The sequence below is a fragment of the Euwallacea similis genome, chromosome 15 (assembly GCF_039881205.1).
Source record: "Euwallacea similis isolate ESF13 chromosome 15, ESF131.1, whole genome shotgun sequence".
NCBI classification, from domain to species: domain Eukaryota; kingdom Metazoa; phylum Arthropoda; class Insecta; order Coleoptera; family Curculionidae; genus Euwallacea; species Euwallacea similis.
This window is the reverse complement of record NC_089623.1, coordinates 727796-755167: the sequence shown is the minus strand read 5'-3', so window position 1 is coordinate 755167 and position 27372 is coordinate 727796. Positions and strand designations below refer to the sequence as shown.

Genomic DNA, 27372 nt, shown 5'->3' with positions numbered 1-27372 from the left:
CAAGTAATTGTTTTATTGACTTGAGAGTGCCAGACTCTCATGTTGAGTAAACACTCGTAGAGTACATTTAGGGTAAGAATTTTTATTTCAAATAAATGCTCTAATAGTTTCAATACGTCCCATGTTTCAATTTAAGTACGTTTACTTGTTAACTGCAGTAAATACTTGTGGACATAGATATCCAAAACAAATACTCCATTTTTTCTGTTTAGCTTTCCTCGTTCCACCGGATGATCCGGGTATAATAGATATATAGGAACTTTCGTTATTGGACATGTGTCCAAGCAAAACATTGATAATTAATTGTAAATACGCCAATGGTTTTTGTAGCACGTTTAACGAGTGCTATGGAGTTCTGAATGATATAAAAAATTTGCAATTAGCACATTAAAAGCAAAGGCGTGGCAAGTAGGCCGAAAGTTAAAAATGAAAGGGAGAGATTTGGAAAATTTCTTTGGTTAAAAATAATAAAAGTCCCATCGATGTCTGTAATTGAAAAAAGCATTTCAATCTAGTGAAAGCAGAGAAGTACAGAACACAATTTCAAAGTAATAACAAAGCTTCAAAAAATATAGATGGATCTTAAAAGGCTGTGATACGCTCAATGACTTAGTCAATATCTTAAAGTATATTGAACGATGTAAAGATTCACTGTAATTTGAAAACTTATTCTGTAGATATAGTAAAGCAGAAATTTAAGTGCTGGATATAATTTCGAATTGAGATAGAGAGCAAAAAATCGTATATAATTTCTGAGAATTGCTTGATCTAAAAACATTATGATGCGTTAATGACTTACTGTGTATTGAGCACAGTATAAGCAGCAGCAGTATAATGACACATGGTGAATTGAGCGCCGTGAGGATTCTTTGTAATATGAAAAACATGGATTTCAAGCTGGTAAAAACAGAGGCGGATAGAATACATATTTTCAGGTGAGAGACAGCAACAACAAAAAATTAATAAATGATCATTCAGAAAATTATCTGATTTTTGGTATGTTGGGTATTGTGAAAGTGGCAAAATTTCCAATGTTATCCGGACTTGTAACCACCAAATAAAATAATAGTAAAAAATCAACTAAAAAAAAACTAAAAACCTCATCACTGTAAAAAGCAGTTTAAGAGAAAAGTGTGAAGCAAAAATTGTTTAGAAGAAAGAATTTTTAAACTTTTGAAGAGTACTGGTACGAGATAGTAATAAAATTTTTATTCTTCACATTAATTTTTCAGCTCCATTCGCTCATTTTGCTATAGAAACAACTTGCATAATACAATTTCACGAAGATAACGCCAACTTTGTAACTGGTCCTCAAATTCATTTCTACACATTTTCATGTCTTTTTCCCTCATTCGCAACAGGGGTTACGAGGCCATTCACCCACCTTGGAAGGCCTCAAAAGACACCTAAGTGACAGTTTGATTTGCCGCTTTTGACCCCCGAAATTAGAAAGTCAGCAGCTGTTTCATTCAATACCAACAAATTGTATCGATACAATTCTAAAAAGGTGGCAAATTAATTTGGGCACACACCGGGCCACTAAATAATCCCATTTCCTACCGAAACGCACTCGGTTGGAATAAGATCGTTTAAAAAGGAAGAAAAAAGACTCTATTTGGAATAAAAATTTCTACTGCGATAAGGCTTTCTCTTTGATAGAATACATGCGCGTTTGCGGATAATATGGAACTGATTTAATTAGTTGCACCACTTTTTGCATCGTTTTAATCATTAAAGCTGCAGCAGGATTTATGTAAATTTTTAAGCAAACACTGTCAATCATTTTTTTTCTCTTCGCGACTTAAATCCTGCCGCATATTGAGAAGATTTCTCTTAAATGATAAGCCGTTTAAACTGATCTTCATTATAAGAAAGATAAATGAAGGGTTTTGCCTGAAAAAACACACCATTTTTCTCCGAACTGATTGACCATCTGCAGGTAAATTGTCAACCCTAAATGCTGATGACCTGATGGACAGTAATAAATTACCAATAGGTTCCCGTTAGTTTCGGTTCTATCGCGTCCTGTATCGGAAAGTATCGTTTTACCTTCACAGAACAAGTTTGAAATTCTTGACTAGATTTGAATAAAACATAGTGCTACATTCAACACTTCTGACTTATTTATATCTCTACTCATAAATGGGTAAATTAGTGGCACATTAAAGCAGTAAAATTGCGTTGAGGACCAGATATTCCGCTCAGGTCCCAAACCTGCAGGTAAGGCCTGAAAAACTACAGAACCTGCAGTCGGTGTTTGGCGAGGTGTTTTTTGTGAATGCTACCGACTCTGCGGTAACCACGAAATTGCCTGAATATACGGCAGTGATGCCAAGTTTCTGGCAGCTTTCCCCTTTCGGAACCTCGGGGAAGGCATTACAATGTGGAAACTTCAGGAAGAGCGCAAATAACAGGTGGAAAAATGAAATGGTCATGGTCTGAAGAAGTTCGCGAATAGAATTTTTAAGAACAGAAATGATAATTTCGCGCGCGCTCCAGCAAGGTTGGGAACTGAACTTCGCGCTTTGACCATCTCCTCCTCTCTCAATAAATGCTCATGGGGCAAAAATTGATTATTATGATTTTACATTTAAATATAAAAAATAATAGAACAGGAAAGGAATTTTTAAACGTGCTCTTCCAGTGTCAGCAATTCTTAAATTATTACTACCTGCTCCGTATTCGATAGTGAGTCAGTAGAAAACTAGGTGGTCATAGTTTGAGATTTACTAAAAACTTGACATAGAGAAACGAAAATTTCAAACCACCGAGGTTTATTACTGAAGCTCGAATTATAACTGTGTAACAACTAGAGTAATCATTTTAATTTGTTTAAATTTGTTCTTTACTACTCAGAAATTAACTATAAATGAAATTTTCTAATGTTCTCTATGTACTCTACCAAGATTTGTTATCGATCCTCGACCCATGAATAGCTATTACCCCACATCCCCAAATTACAGCTATTTACTTCACGATTAATAAATAATCGAAGTAGAAAAATCGATAGTCATAGTGAGTGATTAATTAAAAAGATAGTAGAAAATATGGCAGAAAGCAATAGCAGAAGCAAAAATTTCAAACCACCAAGATTCGTTACTGAACCATTAATTCTGACCAGCTAGTCCGCGTTCTTCATATGGTCATAGCAGAAAAATAGATAATAAATAGCTCAGGAACAAATCTTGATGGTTGAAATTTCTGCCATATCTATTTAGAATAAATTTGCCGCTATAATTATCTATCTTTCTATTTCGACTCTCTATTGAAAGTCCGATATGGCAAAAGTTTTAGTAAGAAATATTGGAAGAATAAAAAATCCACTTCACCACAATTTTTTCTTGTCCGAACTGTAACTATCACTTTGCTATTTTAATTCAATTAAACGAGGAATAGATAGATCCCAGATCTATGACTATATGTATGTCTGATCTATGAATAGTTATTGAACTAAGATTAAGTGATTAAGTTCGAGCTTCAGCAACAAATTTAGGGTATGTTTAAAAAAACAATTTGTGATGTAGTAAATTTTGTACCAACGCTTAAAATTTGACTATCCATTCCTCGTTCAGCACGTAGTCATTGCAAGAAAACATAGTCAAAATTTAAACATTGGGGAATGCTTCGACAACAATTCCCAATGAAGTTTGATCCTACCTTTGTTTGCGGTAGTACCAAACTTTTCCTACAACTATGACTACCTAGTTTTTAGATTGGCTCAAGAATATATAAGTCACAGAGCTAAGTGCAGTAACAAAATTTAGTACCTAGTCGAATATAGAACTGCTATTGAAATACCTGTCAAGAAATCCGAGTAAACTTGGCAACACCTGCCATCCACCTTTACCATCGACCATGGCTCTACTGGCACTAACCGAAGAACAACGTTAAAAGGGAAGGGGGTACCCGACAGAACCGAAGAGTTCGTGGCCTTCACTCAGCCGGTCAGTTCCCGAGGAGTATCGTTGCGAGACAGTAGGGCACGTGCTCTCTGCGCTCAAAAGATCGCTAAGTAGTACCCATGATCGGTTCCTACGAAAGACTCAAAGTGAGACGGTGCTAGTGGTTCCAAGAATGCTTCCACATGGATAACCAGTGACTTAAACCTGCAAAATGGCAACTTCCCCGTTGTGGTTCCTGTTATTCGGGGTCATCTTCGGGGTGTTTTCGGCCTCACTGAGCAAAACCTTACTCTACCAAGCACCGGATGAGTGCAAGTGGCTAGTAGTAGACTCATCATCCGACGAAGATGACGTAGCGTTGGTGTGCAGACTCAGAACCATCAATAGCGAATTCGAGCACACCAATTTCAGCGAAATTCAACCTGAGCACACAGTGAGACTCCGCCTTGAGTGCTCTGATGCTCTATTTTTCCAAAGTTCATTAAAAGCCGGGAGCTTCAAGTCTTTGGTTGAATTAAAGGAGCTGAGCATTGAGTACTGCAAAATTGGAAATCTTTCTGATGGAGCGTTTAAAGGGTTGAAGGAACTTAGAAATTTGACCTTAAAGACCCATAATACTGACTGGAGTGCTATGGCTTTGGACATAAGCCCCAATGCTTTTTCTGAGGAGCTGCGCCTGCTTGAAAGATTGGACTTAGGGGAGAATAACATGTGGAGCATTCCTGAAGGGGCTTTATGCCCCTTATACGCTCTCGAGGTGCTGAACTTGACTAAAAATCGCCTAAGGGAGGTGTCCAGTTTTCACTTCTCTAGCAGCTTTTCTGAGAAATGCGGGACTAATTTAAAGATCCTGGACTTGTCTCGGAACAATATTGATTCCCTTCCATCAGGAGCATTTTCTAGTCTCAATAGAGTGGAAAAGTTGTATTTGCAGGGTAATGGATTATCAACGGTAGCCGATAGAGCTCTGGAAGGCTTGACAGCTCTTCATATCTTGAAATTATCGGATAATCGTCTTGTAAATTTGCCCCCTGAGTTGTTCGGAGATACTCGAGATTTACGGGAGATGTACCTGCAAAATAACTCGATAAATGTGCTGGCGCCTGGTTTATTCAGCGAACTCACGCAAATGTTAGTGCTCGATTTATCTCATAACGAGTTAACATCGGAGTGGATCAATACTGCAACGTTTGCAGGACTAGTGCGGCTTGTTGTGCTCGATGTCAGTTATAACAGGATTACTCGGCTAGAACAGAGCGTATTCCGTGATCTCTATAGTTTGCAAATATTGAGACTCAATGATAATTTCCTGGAGAGTGTTCCTGAAAACATTTTCAGTGCGCTTTACAACCTGCATACGCTCATCATGACCAACAATAGGCTCACTCGGATTGAAGCTGATACCTTTAGTGGTTTGTTTGTGCTCTCCCTACTTTCATTGGATAACAATAGAATATCATGGATCCATCAAGAGGCCTTGAAAAATAGCTCGGGACTTCAGGATTTTCATTTAAATGGAAATAAGCTGCATCAAGTACCGGAGGTGATCAGGAGCGTTCCCTTGCTGAAGAATTTGGATTTAGGGGAGAATCACATAGATTCCATAAATAACGAGACTTTCAGTGATTTGAAGCATATGTACGGGTTGAGGCTGACTGAAAATAACATCGGTAATATCTCCAAGGGAATCTTCGATAAAATGGCCTCGCTGAAAATCCTAAACCTTTCACGCAACAAGATTCAGAAAGTGACCGCCGGCACTTTCGACAACAACCTTAATTTACAGGCCATTCGGCTCGACGGGAACTATTTAACTGACATTGAAGGATTGTTCGCGAAATTGCCGAGTCTGGTGTGGTTGAACATCTCCGATAACCGGCTGAAGTGGTTCGATTATGCTTTAATCCCTACGAGGCTCCATTGGTTGGACATACACTCCAACCAAATCGAGGAACTGGGAAATTACTTTGAAATCGAGTCCACTTTATCTTTGAGCACCTTCGACGCTAGTTCCAATAAACTGACTGAAATCACAGGAAGTGCCATTCCTAATAGTGTGGAAGTGCTTTTTTTGAATGACAATTTGATTTCCAAAGTGCAGTCCTACTCCTTCTTCAAGAAGCCAAATTTGACTAGGGTTGATTTGTTTGGCAACAAAATTACCAGTCTCGATCCGAATTCTTTGAGAATCTCTGCAGTACCCCCTGAAAAAGATTTACCAGAGTTTTATATAGGCGGCAATCCTTACAGGTGCGATTGTACTATGGAGTGGCTGCAAAAAGTCAATTCTGTCAACAAGGCTCGAACTCAACCAAAACTTGTGGATTTGGAGAGCATCTACTGCCAACTTCTGTATAACCGAGGAAGAACTTATGTTCCTTTAGTTGAAGCTGCCCCTTATCAGTTTCTCTGCACCTACGAATCACACTGTTTTGCATTGTGCCATTGCTGCGACTTTGATGCTTGTGATTGTGAAATGACCTGTCCCACAAATTGCACGTGCTACCATGATCAGTCTTGGAACGCCAACGTTGTAGATTGCAGTAATAGCGGATACATCAACAAACTTCCAGATTTGATTCCAATGGATGCCACCCAATTATACATTGATGGAAATGATCTAAGGTCATTGAATAGCCACGCTTTTATTGGAAGAAAAAAGTTGAAGATTCTATTCCTCAACAATTCAAACATTGAAGAAATCCAAAATAGAACTTTCCATGGACTGAAAGAATTAGAGACGTTGCATTTGGATGGAAATCGTTTGAACGTCCTTAAAGGGTATGAGTTTGAGGGCTTAGAGGAGCTGCGAGAGGTGTTTTTACAGAGAAACCGATTGATTACTATAGAAAATGACACTTTCAAAGGATTGAGACATTTGAAAGTGTTGAGGCTTGATCATAACAGACTCACGACCTTGGACATTTGGACACTCTCCAATACCCTAATTGAAGCAACCCTAGCCTTCAACCCTTGGAGCTGTGATTGTGAGTTCACGGAAAAGTTACGCGAATGGATGATCAAAGGAGACGCAGTTCAGGATATATCAAAAGTGCGGTGTTTGTTCAACTCCACAGAAATAGACTATTATAGTGATGAAATCTACTCAGATAGCTCAGAGCTAGGTTTCTACATAACTCAAAACTTTACCAAGTGTACCGGTGCTGCCAGTATCGACAATAGTGTTAACGGAAACTTGACAGCAACCAAAACTATAATTAAGAAGCCAATTATCCAAGACTATCTTCCACTTCTAGTGATAACTCTTGCTGTGTTCGCGGTGATAGTGATGTTGACGCTGGTCCTGTTCGTGTTCAGGCAAGAAGTGCGGGTGTGGCTGCACTCGAAGTTCGGGGTTCGGGTATTTCAAAGACCCTCTAATGTCGATCGGGATGATCGAGATAAATTGTTCGATGCTTTTGTGAGTTACAGTTCGAAAGACGAGGGTTGGGTGGCCGAAGTGTTGGCTCCAGCACTAGAACCGCACTACAAATTGTGTCTACACTACCGTGACTATCCTGTGGGTGCGTTTCTCGCGGACAGTATAGTGCAAGCAGTGGAGTCCTCCAAGAGGACTATCATGGTCCTATCGGACAATTTTATCAAATCGGAATGGTGTCGGTTCGAGTTCAAATCGGCACATCACCAAGTGCTGCGCGATCGCCGACGTAGACTTATAGTGATCCTCCTTGGGGAGGTACCCCAAAAAGATCTGGACCCGGATATAAGACTCTACCTAAAAACCAACTATTACCTTCAATGGGGAGACAAACTCTTCTGGGAAAAACTCAGGTATGCCCTTCCAGATGTTCCGAACAATCATAGACATAATTCAGTGCGCACACCCCATGTGCACCACCACGTGCACAGGCACAGTGGGAGGGGGCAACCCCCGAATCCCCCCGGCCAACAAGGCCCTCGAACTGTAGCTATTCACATCTGACCCTGTTACTGGGGTTAGCTTTCCTAATGTCAAGAAAATTGTGATAATACTTTGTAGATTGACTGTTTATGTATACATAATATAGTGCAATTGCCGTTTATTGTGATATATAGTCAACTCGGAGGCGTGTCCGAGTATAAAACTTACAATGATGTATATTTCTGATGTATATAGCCGCTGTATATTATTTATTTAAGAACGTTGGAAAGACTGGATTTTGTACATTTTACAACACGGTTTTAGCGAATAATCCTAATTTTATATTTATTGTAAACTAGACAAAGTTTTGTAAAAATATTCTGTACATGACTTCAATGTTATCGCCTTTGCCTTTGAATACATAAAAAATACGAAATAAATGCGATTAGTCAAATTTACATTTGGGTTTTATTTAGGGGACAAAACCGAAAATTAAATTGAAATATTAACAGATGCATGGAAAAATGGAAAATCTAGTAAAAATACAAGCACCAGGGTGCAATAAGCCTTAAATTATTAAGTGTCTTGGCCTTTCAAATCATGCATTTACTTACAAATATGTCAGATTATTCCAGAAAGTTGCACATTTTGCTGAACTTTTTCCGTATTTTATTTAATGCTCTTTTTCTTTCATTTTCACATGCAACAAAAACAAAAAGTTTCTGCTATCAGTTCCGATCAAAAATTATATTCGAAACCAAAGACGCAACAGACAAGAAGCAATATTGACATCTTAACATTTTATGAAAATTCATGTTGCTAGTTCAGAATATGGGTATTTTATTGAAAATTGAGGCACCTCAGAATTGAAATTTATATCAAAATTAGTGGAACAATTTTGACTCCAAGGGTTCATTTAATTTTAAAAAAATGGACCTAATTAATTTATAAAGACATATTTAATTTGTGAAGTGAGAAGAATTTACATGTAGAAAATTATTTTAGAAGGGTAGACAAGAATGAAACTCGTTTCTAACATCTGAAAAATAACTAAACTTTTAATTCTGACCTTTAGGAATTATCATTTGGGGTGCATTCAATGAGCAACAGCGCTGCAAGGCTGCATTAGTTGTATACTGCATACTGCAGTAGTTGCATTTTGCTCTAATGTTGACAACAAGCGTTTAAGTGTATAACGTTGGAAAGTTAATATTTTGAGTCTTCAATTTCCACAAAGTGCTGGTCAAATGAAATTATGAACCAAAAAGCAGTCAGCGAATTCAAATTTCAAGCGGTCAGTGTTCGACTGGTATAAATTCTCTGAATGCGTCTATTGTATCCACAATAAACTATGTTTTAAATTGGAGACAAAAGCAGAACCTAACGTGGTCGAATTTAGAAGTTGTTCATTGATCTGATTAATCTGATTTTCACTTAGGTTCACATGTATGTGCGTTAAGGTTTTCTCTTATGGTTCTTTCTTACTTTAATTTCCTCACGTAAATTCATATTACTACTTACGCCAATTCGGTCAAATTGCTCAAATCACTCAAGTTGCTTCAGGTTTAAATTATTCGACCTTCTTGCATTTCAAATCATATATTTACATACAAATTTGTTAGATTAATCTATAAAGATACATATTTTCGTCGCTTTTTCGGCCTGTTTTCAAAAGCTTATTTAACGCTCGTTTTCTGTCAATTTCACAAGCAACAAAATCAAAAAATCTCGACCAGTTAAAGTCGAAAAATTCGAAAATATGTGCTTGTACCTGCAGCACACCGCGTTATCAAAAAGCCATAAAAATACATAATAAAATTCAACGCTGGCAAATTTACGATGTTGTCTTTCGGGGAAACATGCCTTTGCATCGAGATACAGGACAGATTTTATCTTCTTTGATTTTCGGTTCTTTCGCAAGACAAGTGGGCTGTAGGGACAATTGATTCTACAACCAGAGAAGTTGTTGTTATGGCTCAATATTCCCTACCTTAAGAATATTCCAAACAATAATTAAATAAAAAAATAAATATTCAATCAAGGGGTGAACAGCTACCTCAAATTTTGTATACCGCATGCAATTTTGTAAAGTATTTGTCAATATTTTCTATTTTTAATACATTTTCCCCATTTGTGTACAACTCCCATTCTCACTGGCATTCTCGCATGTTTGCCATACTTTCTTCCATTTCGATACATTTTCCCATTTTTTACATTTCGTAATTAACTGAGAATCAAAACCGGATTCTCATGTCCAGACAAACTTGCATTCAAAAATGTTAATCACTCGTTGATTTTTCACAGCACTGAGCCCTATAATTTATATTATTAAGTCTTGGACATTATAATTATCTCTGTAATAAACAGGGCTTCATTAAATAAATATACAGAGGAAAGGGGGAAATAAGTACGAGATGCCTAACAAGGTACCTTGTGCCGTTATAATTACATGTTTCCTTTGATGGTTTTCCTTATTAAAGGGTGCAGTGGAGAGTGATGCAAGAAGCTTTTGTGCCATGGAAGTTGAGTAAGATACAAAAAGAAAGGGCTTTTGGATCTTCGCTTTTAAACCCTGAGGCAACAGCATAGCAACAAACTACTTTACACCCTCGACATTTTATGAATATTTCATGTGTTAGTTCAGGTTAAAAACAGTTAAATGTTCCTTTAATTTTTTATTGCACAGCGTTATATTTTAAGCGAGTAAAACACATCTTTATTGACGAGTGATTTTAACACACGAGAGAATGGGCGCATTTAATTATGAAGAAGATCCAGAGAAAAACAGCCAGAAGAATAGAACCGACCCTCAACAAAACCTTTCGTTCAGAAATTTAAGACTAAAGTAAAATTAAGTTATTTTCAGAAATTGTTCAAATTTCGTCAAGTAAATAGGCATTTCCTCACCCTAAATGCATCAAACTTTATCAATTAAAAATCAAACGAACTTAAAAGAGACCACGAATGGAGCCAATGTGCGTTTCGTATTAATAAGTTCCGTTTCTTTGATTTTTGTTTTTATCTAAATTTAATCTAAATAATCATAAAATTACCGCAAAAATATTCCTAAAAGCTCTTAGAATTGACTCAGAAATCTATCTAAATGGTGGTGTTAATGACTAAATGGATGATGAAGTAATAGATATTTATGTCAACCTTGAAAATCCCATTCATGAGAAATATAATGTTCTTAGAAATAATTTCGAATTTTAGATATTTGATGATTAATGACCATTTCTGGCTGCATTGTTGCTAACCGAAAACAATGCAATCGTAAAATTCATTATTATGTCCGCTGCTGTTCGGGGTATTAAATTCAACCGCAAAGGAATAATTGATAAGTCAGCTTTAACACAGGATACATATAAATTCCTATGGCCACATTTAGGTCGAAAAATCTCAATGAATCATTGTGGCATCATCAAAAAGATTTACTTTTTCTAGGTCAAGCAACGATTACGTTATCAGGTGCATCTTGGTATATTTACGTCGACGGACGTCTGCGGACAGCTCTCACACGATTAACACGTATAATAAAATATAAAATCGTATAATTTACAGTAGGAAATAAAATCTTTAACAAGACGTTTGCGAAATTTGCATTTACAGCCCTCTGGTGTAATAAAACCGAAGTAGTATAAATTCAAGTCGACATTAAATTTGGTTTTTTTACCAGCGCAAATGTCCGATTTTATGGGGGGCTCAATGAAATACCGTAAAATTATCTGATTATATAAATTTAATTATTCTTTAAGTTCAGATTAGCTGATGAAAGTCTGGTCAATATCCTCATTGAAACGTTGAATGACTCTTAATCATAGCTTGTTTGAGGAAAAATGAAATCCCTATTTGAAACAGAAACTATAGTATTTCAATGAGAAAGAATTCCCACAAGTGTACGCGGTATCTTTCTTTTTCAGATCGTATTACAGTTAGTAGATTTAATTTCAATCCTGCCGTTAATAAAACGTGCAAAACTCCTGGTGAGGTCGTTCAATTACAATCATGAACAGAATCCAATTCGCATATTTATTCTTTTATTTCATTGGCGGTCCGTGGAATTAACATGCTCCCAGGGACGGTGTAAAGTCGTTTTTCGAATTACTTTCCTTGAAATCGAGACGAATTGTTATTAAAACGTAAAACCAACCGATTTGTGTACACAATGCAATGCGTCGTAAAAAGTTATAGTTTACGAAAAAAGAATTTCTATTTAGACAAACAGGATCATTCCCTGCGACTTAAAAAACAATTATTCTAACGGTTTGTTTCTCTTATGGTGTGCATCAAAACGATCAACAATTCTTGGTAGCGCTGCCTCGGATATTTTCCTGTTATGATGATTACTGCTGCTTGATTTAAGCGATGTTAGTGGGAAGTGATAAAATGTCACGTAAAATTTAATGAAAAATGCTAAAACTAGAAGAAGTTTCAGGTCAGGTCAGTTCAATTTGTTAAGTGCGTGAAGCTATTGGAAAGCTCGGGAAGAGACGATATTTCAGACGCAGAGCACTAGGGAAAGGGACAGTTCAAGGTGCAAAGTTGATGAAAGGGACAAATTTTGTGCCAAAAAATTAAGAGATAGAAAAATTCTAAGACGCAGGAAAAATATAAGTTGAATACTTCACAAGCAGAGAAAGTGTCAAAGACATGTTCAGAAGAATATCCAGTAAGAATACTAAAAAGTATAATATAACCCATTTTGTTATTATTTACAAAGCGGTAAACTCTGAAAACTTGAATTTACATCTTTATCGTTCATCTTCCGGATATGAAGAAGACTGAAAAGGGTAGAGAAAAAATAAAAACTTCATGGTCTAGTAAGGCATAAAATCCTACTTTTAGTCGCGTCCTACTAACTTTTCACCTGACGGGCTGTTCCGTTCCGTCCTCCTCAGATTTCACAGTTAGTAGTGTAGTACTTAAGCTATGGAGTTAAAAGAGAGATATTCTAGATAGTTATTTCCTGCATTAATTGAAATAAGATATTGAAGTGATTCACACAACATGGAATTTGAAAATTCAAGTGAGGAACCAAATGTAGTCCTAAATTGCAACTTTGCTGAGATCAAGCTATATGTTGGAAGTTAAGAAGACAAGTATTTCCAAATTTTGGAACACACAGTGAAAAACTTATAAAAATTTAGATAAAAACTCTATTTCTGGGGTAGCGATTAACATTAAATCATTTTTTTCAAACATTTTTCAAAATACTCAATGCAAGTGAACTTAGACATTTGCAGTAGATCTTTTTCGGTCATCACACACACGATCATTTTTTTAATAGTATTTTCTTCTTAATTTTAAATCTTTCTAATTCAAGTTAATTTGTTCAAAAAATTAGGCCAAAAATATCGCTTTTATTAAAAGTTTTTGAGAGTGCTTAATTGAACTTGATCGTAGAGACAAAAAATGATCTTAAGAGGCTTTCTAGGTACTTAATTACTGCTAATTTAAGTCAGAACTGAATTAGCAGTTGGTCTAGGACCAAACAGAAGAAAACATACTATTTCTTGAGATACTTAAGTCAGCAATCATGGAGGCAGAAAATCCGTTTTGAATAATTGAGTGACCTGAGGAAATTTAAAACTGTTTTAGCACTGCTAGCCCCCTTAGTCATTCAAGCTGCTAAATTGAATTTTACTTTTAGAGAACGGGAAGACTGTCCTAAGTAGAACCGTCTATAGAGTAAATCAAAATTGGTCGTAGATAAGTCGAATAGTGGTGCCTCAGATACCTCGATATCCATAAGATTTTGAGACTAATGAGGTTTCTTAAAGACGCTGTTTTGGATGCCAAATGATTAGCACTTTAAAAAAAATCTATATTCCCATTTTTTCGATAAACATATCCGCCACTGGGCTTCGATGCATCTGTCATAGCAATCTTTGCTCTCTGACTATAAACATGGCGAGGCACATGCGGAAGAAAACGGCAAAGTACTCGTGTGTATGTCTTCGAGATTGGCAAACTGATGAATAAGTCGTGTGCACTTCTTGAAACGTTTCAGCTCGAGTGACACTCGAAGAAGATTTGCTCATTTTATGAAGCGAGGTCTAGGCAAAGAAGACATTTTCTCTTGTAGTTTTAAGATTCCATTCCAGTGCACTCGAAACAGTCATTTGAAAGTCACAATAACAAGAAATCTAAATTAATAGTCGTTTGAAGAAAAATCATATCCAGATTAAGTTCGGTAACAAGAAACCCAAGCCCCCGATATTCATCAGTCTAAGAATTAGCAAGGGTGTGTGGTCATACAGGCGTACCATAAGCGAGTACCGATCTCGGGTTGCGACAAATGATTTAGTACTCAATTACACTTTTAGCCTAGGTAGACCATTTGATTGTGGCACGTTGTTTTACACGACCGGCTACAAGTCATGCCTTGTATTGCTGATTACACGATTGGCTGTTATTTTTTTTTCTTTTGCAGCGGCCATATTGAATCGACCCACGAGATGGGTTGTAATGGTGCATGTATGAAAATATGAAGGACGTGTTTATATTGACAAACTTCAAAGTGATGTTTCCAACACTATTCTCCCGTCAAAATCACTAGCCGAACTAACACTAGAAATTTGAAACATTAACGACGCTGTATAAGCAGAGCTAACTTCAAAATTGGCTCAAATTAGATCGACGCCTCATCAATATCAATCTTCTCGAATAACATTCTGACTACACTGATGACAATATGAAATTAATATAAGTCTGAATTCAGGAACAACGCATACAAAAAATGTCTAATTCGCAAGAAAGAAACCTAGATATTTTAGGCGAAGATCGGTTAATCTTAGTCAAAAATCTCGAAGACGACCTTCTGGATTAAAAAATTAGCCCAAGAGTGATCCGAGTTGTATTGCACATTTCTGTTTTTTAGAGAGTCAAAAATCAAGAAACTTAGTGCATTAAGGAGGATTCAAGGGAAAATTTAAACTGACTACAAACATCCGAAGACTACTTCGGCAGTGGAAAGTTTTGAAAATCATTGACTAATTCCGGGGATGACCCTTTACTCATCTGCCAGTGCAAAGAGCACCATAGCAGCTTCTATGCAAGTTTTTCAAGATTTTTCCACCTGCGACGTATCCAATGTACATTACTTTGATACCTGCACATTTTTTGGACTCACCTTAGTACACAACTTTCAATAAGACAACTTCATTATACGTATCTATTACATTGTCTCCTTGAGCTAAATTTTCGCCATAAATAAGCCGCTAATTGGTAAAGTCTAATTGGTTTTCACCTAAAAAAATGAAGCCTTGCTTGAAACAAGATGTTAGCCCAGATAATTCAGCCATGCCTCGAACGGATACCCAATGAACCAATACGTAATAATTTGTTGGTTTCTAATTTACATTGTTTCAACCAAAGATGAAAGTTGGTATCATAAACTGTTTTACTTTAAATGCTAAACTGAGGGAATGGCATATGAAACTGATCTTTAAGGACTTATTTACAAAGTCCCGTTGAGAATATGAAAAGTATGTGTTTACGGCCTTCTGCATCTAGGCCGGCCAACCCATCATTTGCCCAAATCACGAAATCGTCTGAAATTAGAGGTTTGAAGGCCGAAAAGAGGTTGTCTCATTTTCAGCCGAAAGCCATTCACATTTATGAGCTACGTTCCAAGTTACGTGACAAGATCTGTAGCGGCTTAGATACGATCATCACTGTCGCTGTTAATGAATTAATTTGATGAATCAAAAACGAAGTTCAGGAGGAAATATCGGAAAGTTTGCGGGTTGATTGAAGGTTGTTATTGGGGCTCAATAACATGATTGGACGGTGATTTAATGAACTCAAGAACTCGGCGGGTCGTGATCAGTTTTGGAGTCCAATTTTCAACAAGCCAAATCACACAGACAACGAGCGCTTGTTTGTTTTAAGTTTCACCGGTAATTATAGGTCATCGCTTTTCGTGAGCATCCCGCCTTCCTGAGGCACACTGAGACTCGTTTATTATATCATACCTTCAATTCTTTGACGGATTAAGTTTAGGTCTTCATCATTTTTAACCTAAACCCTCTAGAGGTTCATCTCTCCAATAAACGACGATTGGAAAGTCATGTTTAATTGCACGTTGTCCTAGATGGCAAAGAAGCCTATTTATTCATGTATATTTATTCAAATAGAAACAATTTACAGTGCAGACAAATTATCGTGTCTCATGTGAACGGACCTGCATGGACGTCAAATAAACGACACCGCATAATTTTCCATCAAGTTCCGCGATTATTAATTAATTTCGTATCTGTTGATTAACGCCAATAACCGTCAACCCGCTCGACATAATTAGGATGGGATTATGTAAATGTGCAATCTTTAATCTCACGGACTTCTGACCCATCAGCGCACATACGAAGTAATGCAACCATCAGATTAGAGATTATTACTGGGGAATTCAATCTAAAACATCCAATATGAAGGAAGTTAAGTATTTTAATTACCAGGATAACTATCAGTTCCTAGGAAAAAAAAAATTATTAGGTTTATAAGTTTCCAATGTGCGGCTCATGGCTTTTCGACTAGGTAACCAGAACAGGTCTTAAGAGAGTACAGATTATGTTAGATTTAGAAGAGGTTGTAGTACTCAGTACATTTTATTTTTGTTAAGAAATATTTTCCAGACTTTTTAATAACCGCTATAGAGTTATTTAACTTTCATGATTTTGGGCTGACTATTAAAACTATCTTTTAATAAAACTTCTAAATGTTTTCCAGTTCTTCTGAGTCATCTGGATTGATCTATTATAACATAAATAACAATATTCAGAATCCTTGATTAACCTGGACAGATTTGAAGAAAAATGATCATATTTGATTTGAGATCCAACTTGCCATAATAGAACATCTTTGATAGATTTTCACCGCCTTTGTAATGACCTTCAAAGACGCCCATCAAAATCTTCGAGTTAGTCATGGCTTCTCCTTCTTACTCCCCGCACTGGAACAAGGATTGGTCTGCCTCCAACTCCTTCATTGTTTTTAATCCACCATTTAATGTTTCGCATTTTTTTAATTGTAAATCCTGTTTCTTCATTCTATCTTCTCCGCCATACTTCTAGCAACTTTTCCCTAATATCTCTTTAAGCCCTACTTATTCCTTCCCTGTATATGTCCATCCATTCTTCCATAAGTAGATCTATGGGAGGAATTCCTGCTCACTTCGTGCCCATCACCTTAAGTGTGTCTGTTTAAGCGGTTCTACATAAATGCTGAGCAAATACATATTGCCAGTCTTCGGTTTCCTTTTATCAATTTTTTCAAGTATAAGTTTTAGTTCAAAGCCCTATTCCACGCAGAGGTGACTTACAATAAACCCTTTTCTTCCTTGAGAAACAGTATTTTTTTTCTCTCAAAGGGCTTAACCTGAACTAGCCCGCATTTTGGAGTTATTCTCATGGTATTGATTACATCGTAAGATTTTGTACATATGTATTTATATTTCCTGTCTTTCGTATATTCTGGTTCATAAACATCCCCAGATATTCGACTAATTTGATTAGACTTATCTTTATGTGTCTTATTTGAAACCTACGTTTTTTCGGTTCTCTCTATCGGTGATTACTACTGAAATATCCACTTAACAGTACTCTAGTGTTTTATGCACTGATTTTCAAAGATTGCTGTTTTTTGCCTTTCCTTTTCTATGAAAGCTTTATTATTCAAATTTATTTAGAGAAAGAGCGCTGACGAAACAAACTCATATAAGCACTTGTAGAAAGTGATTTTACAGGTACTTCCCATTTTTTAATTCATTTCTTCAATTATCTACTTTATTTTGCGGCTATTTATACTCAATTTCATGCTTTATCTATCTGTAATAACTAAGTTTGCTTGGAAATTTTCATTTTGAAACTTTATTATTTACTTCATATTCGTTGTACCTACATTTACGTAAACGCTAAAAATTCCAAATTCAAGGAAATAAACCTTTTTTATTCAATTATTACATCATTGATTCATCACATGCAAAATCGTTTACATTTTCCTTCCATGCCCAAATTTTCAGATACAGCTTCTTCTATCAACGACAAAGTAAACGCTTCGCCCAATAAAGCATCTGGGGCATCTCCTGCAGCTTTAATCACTATAATTTAAATTGATTTCATCCTCGGCTGTGGCTTCGTCCAACTTAGGAATTTGTTGCTGCTCCTCGAGCTCTTTGCGTTGCACGTCAAACTCTATTTCTTTCTTGTTCAATTGAATTTCAACACATTGTGCTTCGAGATATCCACTTGCATTGTGTCTAAATTATGTGTCAATTTCGAAGATTTTAAAGATTTTCTGCTAAAGTGATAATCAATACTCAATGAACTGCACGCTTAAACTTCCCATAACAGAGTAACTTACGAGGTGTTCCGCCTAGGAGCAACGTTAAGTAATGGGAATCAGGATTTCTGGTTCATGTGGATGGATCGTGATGGAGATGATTACTAATCGGAATTGGCTTAAGGACGACATTCAAATTGTTTGCAGATTGTTAACTTAACTGATTTTGGCGCTTCTGGCACCTTTTTAGTGATTTTGTGCAAATTTTCTGATTTCGCGTCTAGAACTAACTGAAGAACTCTTGTCAGGTTCTTTGATCTACCTGGGCTGATCTTGCGGACTCACTTTTTATAATAAACTTTTAATTCTAATCTCCGAACTACCTAGAGCTGTGTGACGACCTCTCATCATCACCACACATGATCACGGTTCGTGGCTAATTAGACTGATATATTCCTCCCCAATCGGAACTTTTCGTAACTGCATAGTTTACAGGAAAAATGCGCACCGATTTGAAGTGATGGTAGTTTGCAGGTTTTTGAGTTTTCAAAGGTTCGCATGGACGTCCTCGATGATGAGTTTTTTGACCTTTAAAAAACCAAAACTTACCTTGGGACAGGCTGCTCTCTACATGCAATTTTATCCGTTAATCTGAACAATCTCTCACATACTCATCCTAATAGTAAATCACTGATTAATGGTACCGATCAACAACCCGTGAATAAAGGAGAGCCCCAGCCGGAAACGCACTTTTTCAAACCCAAGGATCAACACAACGAATCCCATCTGAATATAATTGATACATCACGCTGACGCATTGTCATGTCGCGTATGACAAGGCCGTATATCAAATATTACCACGCCGTTTGCGTTTTATAATAATTGCCTGCATACGGATTTATAACTTTGTCTTCATAAATCTTTAGAATGGAATTTATGAAATTTATATCTGTGCAAGTGTGTATCCTGTCTCAGTGCCTTTTGCCTTGAATCGCGGTGCGTGGAGTAAAAACAAAAATGCTCCGTCTCGGATGTGTTTGATTTTGATTTTTCTCCGCGAGAAGTTGAGAAACTTCGTGCTAGAATGCGAGAAAAGCATAGTTGGTATGCGATGAATAATGACGTGTGCTGGTCAGGTACTACCTCAAGCCTACTCGTCTGTCATGAGCCTCTTGGCCAATTTTGCTTCTCTGCAGAACAGAAAAATTTAATGCTTCTTAGGGTGAGTTGGGGACGGCATGTTCGTTTAGATGAATGCGTACTTAATTTTTCAGAGATCGTCGGAGGTTGCACAAATCACGGTTCCGTTTGAGGCGGTTCTGGCGCGTCAAAAATCTTAGAATTAAGTCGTTTTTCAGTCTCGTTCCAAGTACGGTGTGGATTAGCGATAATTCTAGGAAAAAGACGTCCGTGTAAGCCAAACACCTTGCAAATTACTTTTCTAGGGTGCTGTGTTGACAACCATATTAAATAACAACTGTCACTGGAGCCATCTTAGAGCGTTATTAATGTTCTCTCTAAGACGCCAGCAATGCGTGCTTTGCAGTTTAGGGATTTGGTGTAAGTTCGCCATTTAAAGAGGTTCTTCTAATTATTTAGTTATCGGTTGGACGCGCGTTGCTGATGTCCCTTTCGAGCCTTCAAATGATTGTACCCCCAAAAAGGGTCACGAACATATAAAAGGGAAAAAGAGTTAAAACGCATATGGAGAGTGCCAAATGCCTCGTCCGCCTCTGGCGAGTTTATCGTCGTCTTCTAACGACCTGTTGGACGTATGTTGCGCGACTCCAATATGTTTCCTCCGAGGTACCCGCGGGCAGTACCCGGCCAAATAGGTCCATACACAGGTCCCGCCATTCACAACTTTTCTCTAAGAATTTCGTTTTTTATTTTCGCAATTTATTTGCCTTCTTGGCTGGTCTGTTATTAAATGGTTACTTGCGGTTTTTTGATAGGCTGTCTGTCTGGACTCGATTACTGTCATTTTGGTGTAACGCATGAAGAATATTTAAATTTTTACTTCTTTGGTTATAGTGTGCATTTAAGTGCTCATTTTCTTTTGGTTATTGGAAGGGAGTGATTTTTATTAGTAACAGTAGGGAATGACATCATCAAGGAATCTTCAAACGGTTCAGGTTAAAACTTTCTTAATCCATAATTTACTCAACAATCATCTGTCATTAGAAGCTTATGGAAAGTCAAAAATTTAGGAACCTGTTATACTATCAGTGCGTATTTATTTCCGTAAATGATCCAATTATAGAGATGTCGGCTTTGAAAGGATTAAAGGTGCTTGAGAAAACTCCAAGTTGCCCTCTTAAGCAAAGATCAATGCAAACATAAAGAAAACAAATATTGAATAAAACTAGTCTCTTAAAAGAGCAATCTAAGATGATGGAAAAGATCTATTATTAGTTCTTCGAAATCTAAAGAAGTCCAGTAAGATTTTTTAATTTCTACCAGGACATTTCCGGAATTATTCGCAATTTCTCTAATTATTTTAAAAAGTATTCTAACTTACACATTGAAGAATGAGAATTAATAATTTTGAGGTTAATTAGCTAACCTAAAATGACCTGGGCTGAACTTCGCCAATATTTTATTAATTTGACCTTAAACGCAGTATTGAACTATGACTCATGATATGAAAGAGTGGTCATATTAATTGTATCGATCGCAACTGGAGGATGAAATCTATTAAAATGTGTTCGTTTCTTGCAGGAACTTATCCACTTAGAACTAAATTAACCCATAATTAGGTTCTTGTTCGCAGGCTCATTATTTCATATCGGACGGTTACGACTTGCGTGGAAGAACCTCCAGTACCTAATCCCAGAAAAAATCTACTGGTAGTTAGATCTGTGCATTCTCTATATTAATCCGTTCGGAGTAAAAGAGAGAAGAAATAATTATTTACGCGTTATAATAGGTTTTGTTCATATCCTTCGTTGAAGGATTGCTCATCCGTTGGTCGGTGCCAACCTTGCATGACTTTCCACATCAACAAAGGAAAGAATGCGACGACTTACCCCGGTAATAAAAGACGACTGCTGCGTAACGTCGATAAGCCATCTCCATATCTCGATAGCTGGTCGAGAGCCGCAGTGGCAGCTTTAATTTTCATGCAGATTTAATTATTTGTTCTTCTTTACAGTCGAGCGGCCTCGAGTCCGGTGAATCGGCGGGTTTTGACCAAGTGTCACCACATTTGTTGTTAATTGCTTATAATTATGGTTGATACGCTGTTAACGAATCGATAAAATTGCGATGAGAACTTGTTTGAGGAATTGTTGTATGGACAGCCAATTCAATGCAGATATAAGAGTTTTTTTTTGGCAATATGAGTGCACGGATCGATTCGTCATCCATAACGAAGTATACGTGATAACCGTTAGTGCCTGCTATAACATTTGACCCGATGTAATACCAAGAAACTCTTGGTCTCAGGATCGATGTTCGCAAAGCCGTGCACAGTGCACAGTTCGCCGACGGTGGTTTCGACTTCCTGCAGCCTGCTGTGTCACCACGAGATCAGTGCCGGAGATACTTAGGGAGGATAGATATCGCGTGTGGAAGATAACGTGTCGCAGGAACCAGAACTCTTTCGTGACGATGATAAGGATTTCTGTCAAAATTTGAAATTGTGAGGCTTTTACGAGCTAATCGCATGTTGATTATCGAAACGTGCAACTTTAGACTATATGGGATACGAGTTTTTCAAATCCCGGTATTGATCTCGAATTTTTATAGATTATAAAGGAAAGAAAAATAATAAGCAAAGCATCGACAAATAGATTTCGAACTTACGGTGAGAAACAATAATTAAAAAATAATTTATATTATAAAAACGCATAACATGATAAACCACTTGTCGAAAAACCTAGAATATCAGTATTAACCTGTTTTTTTTTCGAAATATACCAGGAGTTAAAATTTCGTTTATTTTTTCCAAACTTTGCTTACAGCTTCAGCAGTTTTTGAGATATTTGTTTTAACTTATTAATACGATTTCCATTTAGGCTTACACTTTTAAAGGAATAGAGAGATTGTGTCCTAACGTTTTCAGGATAATACTTCTCAAATAAATATTTTTTTTTTCACATTAATATTACCTCGTTTACGTGAAACTAAGATATAGACATCAAATTTGACGACAATCACTGGAACTTATGACGTACCATTTAGCGAGCATGAATCCACATCGTTCACGGCAATCGCATAAACAATCTGCCAATGTGAGAAAGCAACGCCTTTTTGGCTGGCTGGCACGTACCGAGTGGTACCCCACAACAAATCTCACCTTCGTACGTTCATCCCTTAACAAAAAAAACTTCATAACGTCATCATTGCCAATTATGCGACCCAAAAAAGCATTTATTTCTTCTAAAAACAAACATCCACGTAAACTCTTGTGTTTACTAATAAAAGACGAAAGAAAAACCGGTTATGTGGTGGCCGAAAGAAATTGCTCTTCTTTCTTTTAAAATATGGACGTGGATGAAAGCCATAACGAGACTTCTCTTTACGAACTGGTAAATTACCAATAACCGTCGAAACGGGCCTCGGTAATTTTACCGAATGAGCTTATTGTTTTGCTTTTGTTTTCATGAACTTGAAGCCGATTGCTGATTTTTATCGCACACTGTTTATTACGTCATATGCCAGCAATGCTGTGTCTATTTTAGATTTTCCCTCCGTTGATTGCATCTGGTAATGAACACCAGTAATTTTGAAGTGGCATTTGAGGTTTAATTGGGTAATTTCAGGTGCCACTTCTTCACATGAACTGAAGTGGGTATCCTTGGTACGTATAAAAAATGTACGCACGGCACTTTCTCCCTTGGCGAACAGTCTCCGTCAAGTCAATCAATTTGAACCAAATTAATCAGGTGCAAATTAATTATTTGTTTCAATAATAATTAACGACATTTTGTCAATCACGTTTCTAAGCGATTATTATTTCTCTATAACTGACCGCTACGACCTTAGCTGCCATGGTGATTATATACGCCACTAAACGTATAGGTGTGACTGAAACAACACGAAACATTAATTATTGGGTAATAAATCTAGGGCGGGTTTAATAATGTAATTTTCACGAGTTAATTACTCGTAGGACCATTGTTTCAATGCGTGGAGAAAGCTTCTGGTATACAATTCAAAGCTTATTATCATATTTGTCACGTGGCATATGTAAGATACGTAAACGCGTCAACAGCTTCGCCGAGCAATTCAAATTGTGAAGATATATAAAAACGCTATTCTCTTGTGAAAGAAAAGCTGTTTGTTCTGAGGAAAAAACAGAGAAGAAAATGAAAATTTATGCCATGAAGGGCAAGAGGATAAAATTTAACTCAGAAACAGAAAAAACTTAGCAAATGGCAAGAAGTAACTTATAAACATATAAAATGGTTCTAACAAAATAAATGAGAATATGCTCAAAAACGTAAACTTTAATTTTCAGGGAGACACATTTTTTATATAGTTGTACCCCCTCTTCTTTAACCCTTACGAAAGAGTGGCTGCCACCCTTAAAATTTTAAACGGAAAAGGGGGCTGTCTTATTTTAAAGGAAATGGAGTTCCCTTTCTAGAGGGGGGTTTGACCCGCAGGCCATAGTTTTTGGGTCCTTGATCTATGACATCATATTTGGAAACTCCCAACCTGGATCAATCCAGAATATGGATATTCTCATATTGACAAACTACCCGACCTCGCAGGAATTTCTAAATGAGACTTAATAACGTTTTGGACTGATGTTCGGGGGCACACTTTATTAAGAAGAACAAACAGAAAGTTTTGTACTTCTTAGATTTGAACTGAACTTTCCTGAAAATGTTGCCGCAATTTTAGAGGGAATGAGATCTGAAATGTTAATAATTTAAACTTTAAAAAGTTTGCGAAGATAATTGTAATCGCTTGCTCGAATGTATACTCAAGGAAAAATGTTAAATGAAGTATCAAGAATCGATAGGAAATTTCAGAAATTGAGATCGTAAAAAAATTCTTCATGATCCCTGATATTGCTCAGATGCTAGACGCTTTCACGGTTATGCCATAATGCGTTAATGAAAAGCAAAATTCACGTATAGAAAACTGGAATTTATGAACGAGTTTCTGTCCCCAAGTCGGACTCTACCTATATCCTGCATTTCATCACAATATTCATCGCAAATCGAAAGAGCATTCAAAAAGAATCTGAAACTAGTTTCCCTAATTAACTACCACTAGATTGTCTCGAATAAAGTCTGAAATTGAGAACAAATTCGCATTAAACCTGAGAGATCAATTTCCTGGGTGACCATGTGGAAGATTGAATTAAAATTGAGCTGTGGGTATTCGACTTGAGTCACTAAAGTATTTTCACAATATATACGATAAAAATTATGTCAAATAAGAAATATCACGAATCTAGAGTAATAGAAAATGCACTACGTATGTGAGTGTTAAATGAGAAGCAGTTTCTAGAACCTCTAGATTCATAAGAATTGAATGAAGGTTTCAAATTCCAATAAAACAAATCACAAAAGGGTTAAGTTTAGAATTTTTAGCGTTTACACCGAAGCAAATACAATGAACATAGAGTAAGTGATAAAATTACAAAATGGGAATTTGCAGGTAAATCTGCTTTGCTGCCATTCTGTTGGTTGCGATTGATGATCATAAATAGACATAGAATGAAAGAAAGCCTAAATAGTTATAAAATAAAGCAGACCTTTGAAAAAATTCTACCAAAAATGAGAATTTTGCGATTTTTTTCGAATGCCTCTGAAAGCAGTCTCTCATATTCTTAAATTCTCAATTACCCAATTTAACTAGACTCATGTCTTTTATGGTCACCGAGACTCTCACGGTAGAGCTCCAGAAACTGTATAACCCGTTTTTTTGGATAGGAAACCTACAGTCATTTACTTCAGAAATAAATAGGGTTTTGCAGGATTCTCGTAGGGTTTAATTCATCATTAAGTTCTAAGCGGATTTGTGTTTTGGTTTTTCTCTACCATCTATCTCCAGTATTGAGAAGCTTTGGTTTCCGTACCTATACATTTTTGACAAATCTAATGGCTTTTTTGGGTTTGCTCGGTTTTGGTAGATATTTGGAAGGCTATTGACTAAATTTGTCCTGTGGCGACCGAAATTTGCAAAGCAATTCCCTTGAAGGTAAAGCATAGAAGGATCCTCTATCTTGTAATCAGTTCATTGTTTATAAATTTAATGATATTACATTAGAGAATCGAAGCCTGTTCTGCGCTCGGCTGCACATTTAACAGCTTGGCGGGGCGCAGATCGTATCGAATCAGGAGCGTGAACGCTCGGCGCGAACGCTTCGCTGCCAATTGGTGGCGAAGAGAATTTACTCCATACTTAATCCGACTCAGAATTTATAAGCCGCCTTTTCTATCTCTCAATTAAAGATCTAACTAGGAAGCACCCACTGGTCCCGTTCGAGAACCAAATCAGAAAAGTTTTTCATAACAAACGCCACCTGGTACTACTTAGGTAGCTTCCACAAATATTTGTACAACCGCCAGAGATTTAAGGCCGTTTACCGAGGCGCTTTATATTCAGATACACGGGTACACAGTTTTCTAGAAACATGTCTCCCATTAAGCCTCATTAGGTTATGTCTGGGGGAATAATTATTTTTATTAGCCCACAGTGTGTTTTTTCGTACCGACCGTGGTATCACGACTTGGTACTCTCGGGGAGATAGTTCTAAAACATTGCCGCACACGTAAAATTACATGTTTTAAAACCATACTTTAGTTAGGGAACTTTAATATAAGACCAGAATTAACTACGCCATTGCATAGGCTAAGAGGAATTTTCCAACTATTTATGGCGTTTTGAGTTGAAGATGCGTCCGGATTGTAAACGACTATAAAAAACACGAATAGCGTCACGTCTAAATGTCATAAAAGTTCGGAAAATGTCAGACTAAAAAGAAGAGTACCACAAATTTTTTCACTACTTGTAAATTAAGTTAAAATTTTACGGTTAATTAAGCACAAGGTTGATGCGACTGTAAGGCATTTTTGGTAGGTTTTCAAACGAAATTGTCTCCGCCGTGGGCAGGTACAGATTTGGGTTGCAGGTACTAAAACAATTTACTGCCTTCTCAGGGAAGGCCATTAAATATATCTTTGGAGAAAAATTGTTGTTTGCAAAATGATTTACATCGTTAATACCAGTATTTTAAGATCACATAAACGACGATTTGTTAGCTCCAACAAGGTTGAAACTAACGTCACTTGGGAAATTTTGTATTCAATACTGTTCCCCCCTACGCATGATGATTCGCAACGGAATGGAAACCACAGGTGCGTATAGATGACCTTAAAACAAGTCGATTTTTTATGTGATTTTTCCTCCTGCCCACAAAATTATTTATTTATTAATTTTTTTCCTCTGTCTTTTAAAATATGCCTCGAGGCAGCAAAAATGGAAATACAAAAATGTTTTAAGGCACAAAAAAGGGTGTTTAAGTTCTCAAAGAATCCATAATGTTCTGATATTTGAATCAACAATTTTCAAGCTATTCTGGTCTGAATTTACTTGACAACATGTGCCTTGTGCTATTAGACGTTAGCAAGCCACAAAATAGAGTAATAACGACAAAATTTGTTCTAGAAACAATCCATTTCATTAAGAAATGAAATTGCTCAGTTTCGTAAATTTCAATGATATTTTTCACATAAAAGTTGTAATAGTTTGACTATGATCATGCGAAGTAAAGAAAGGGCCACCTCCTTAATATATTAACATTTTTTAAAAATAATTTAATTTAGTTTTAAAATAATGAAGCAGACATTACGTAGTATTAGCTACATACATCAGCAGTATCAGTTGTAACAGTTGCACAACAGTTCTGCAACTGTTTGAAATTGAGAGCAAAAATGAGGTCAGCTACCATTTAAAACTATTTGAAGGGCAGCGTGTCAGCGATTGTCAACTCTTGACTGTCCTGAAACTGCCCATTTACTTTTAAAGACGATTCATATCGGTCGGGTCACGGTCTAGTCACGATAACGATCACGGTCAAATATTGTAACATTTATTTTGCATTGTTTGACCGTGGCTTAACCGTGTGAATTCACGTGAATAAACAATGCAAAATCAATGTTACAATATCTGACCGTAGAGTAAGTTAGCCGATAATAGGAATCGTCCTTTAATGTCAAGTCCAAGTCGAATTGAATTTCCTATAAAGTAGCCTAACGCCTGGAATCGTGGAATTGGGCTATAGGTAAAAGAAATGAGGAAAAAAATTATTTTCCAAATAAAAAAAAAAAGCTCAGGCCGGATTTCAAATATTGAACTTAGGGCCAA

General features: G+C 36.7%; 2 protein-coding genes across 2 annotated transcripts in view; one reads left to right on the top strand and one right to left on the bottom strand.

Annotated features, from left to right (window-relative positions):
* The window catches only part of Su(var)3-3 (lysine-specific histone demethylase Su(var)3-3), a 190838-nt gene that overhangs the window by 116233 nt on the left and 47233 nt on the right, over positions 1 to 27372 (bottom strand). The gene's annotated exons all lie outside the window — the stretch shown is intronic.
* Positions 3939 to 8222, top strand: Tollo (Toll-like receptor Tollo). The gene has a single exon (XM_066397623.1). It carries the CDS (start codon positions 4114 to 4116, stop codon positions 7843 to 7845), a length of 3732 nt encoding a protein of 1243 aa, XP_066253720.1. The 5' UTR covers positions 3939 to 4113; the 3' UTR covers positions 7846 to 8222.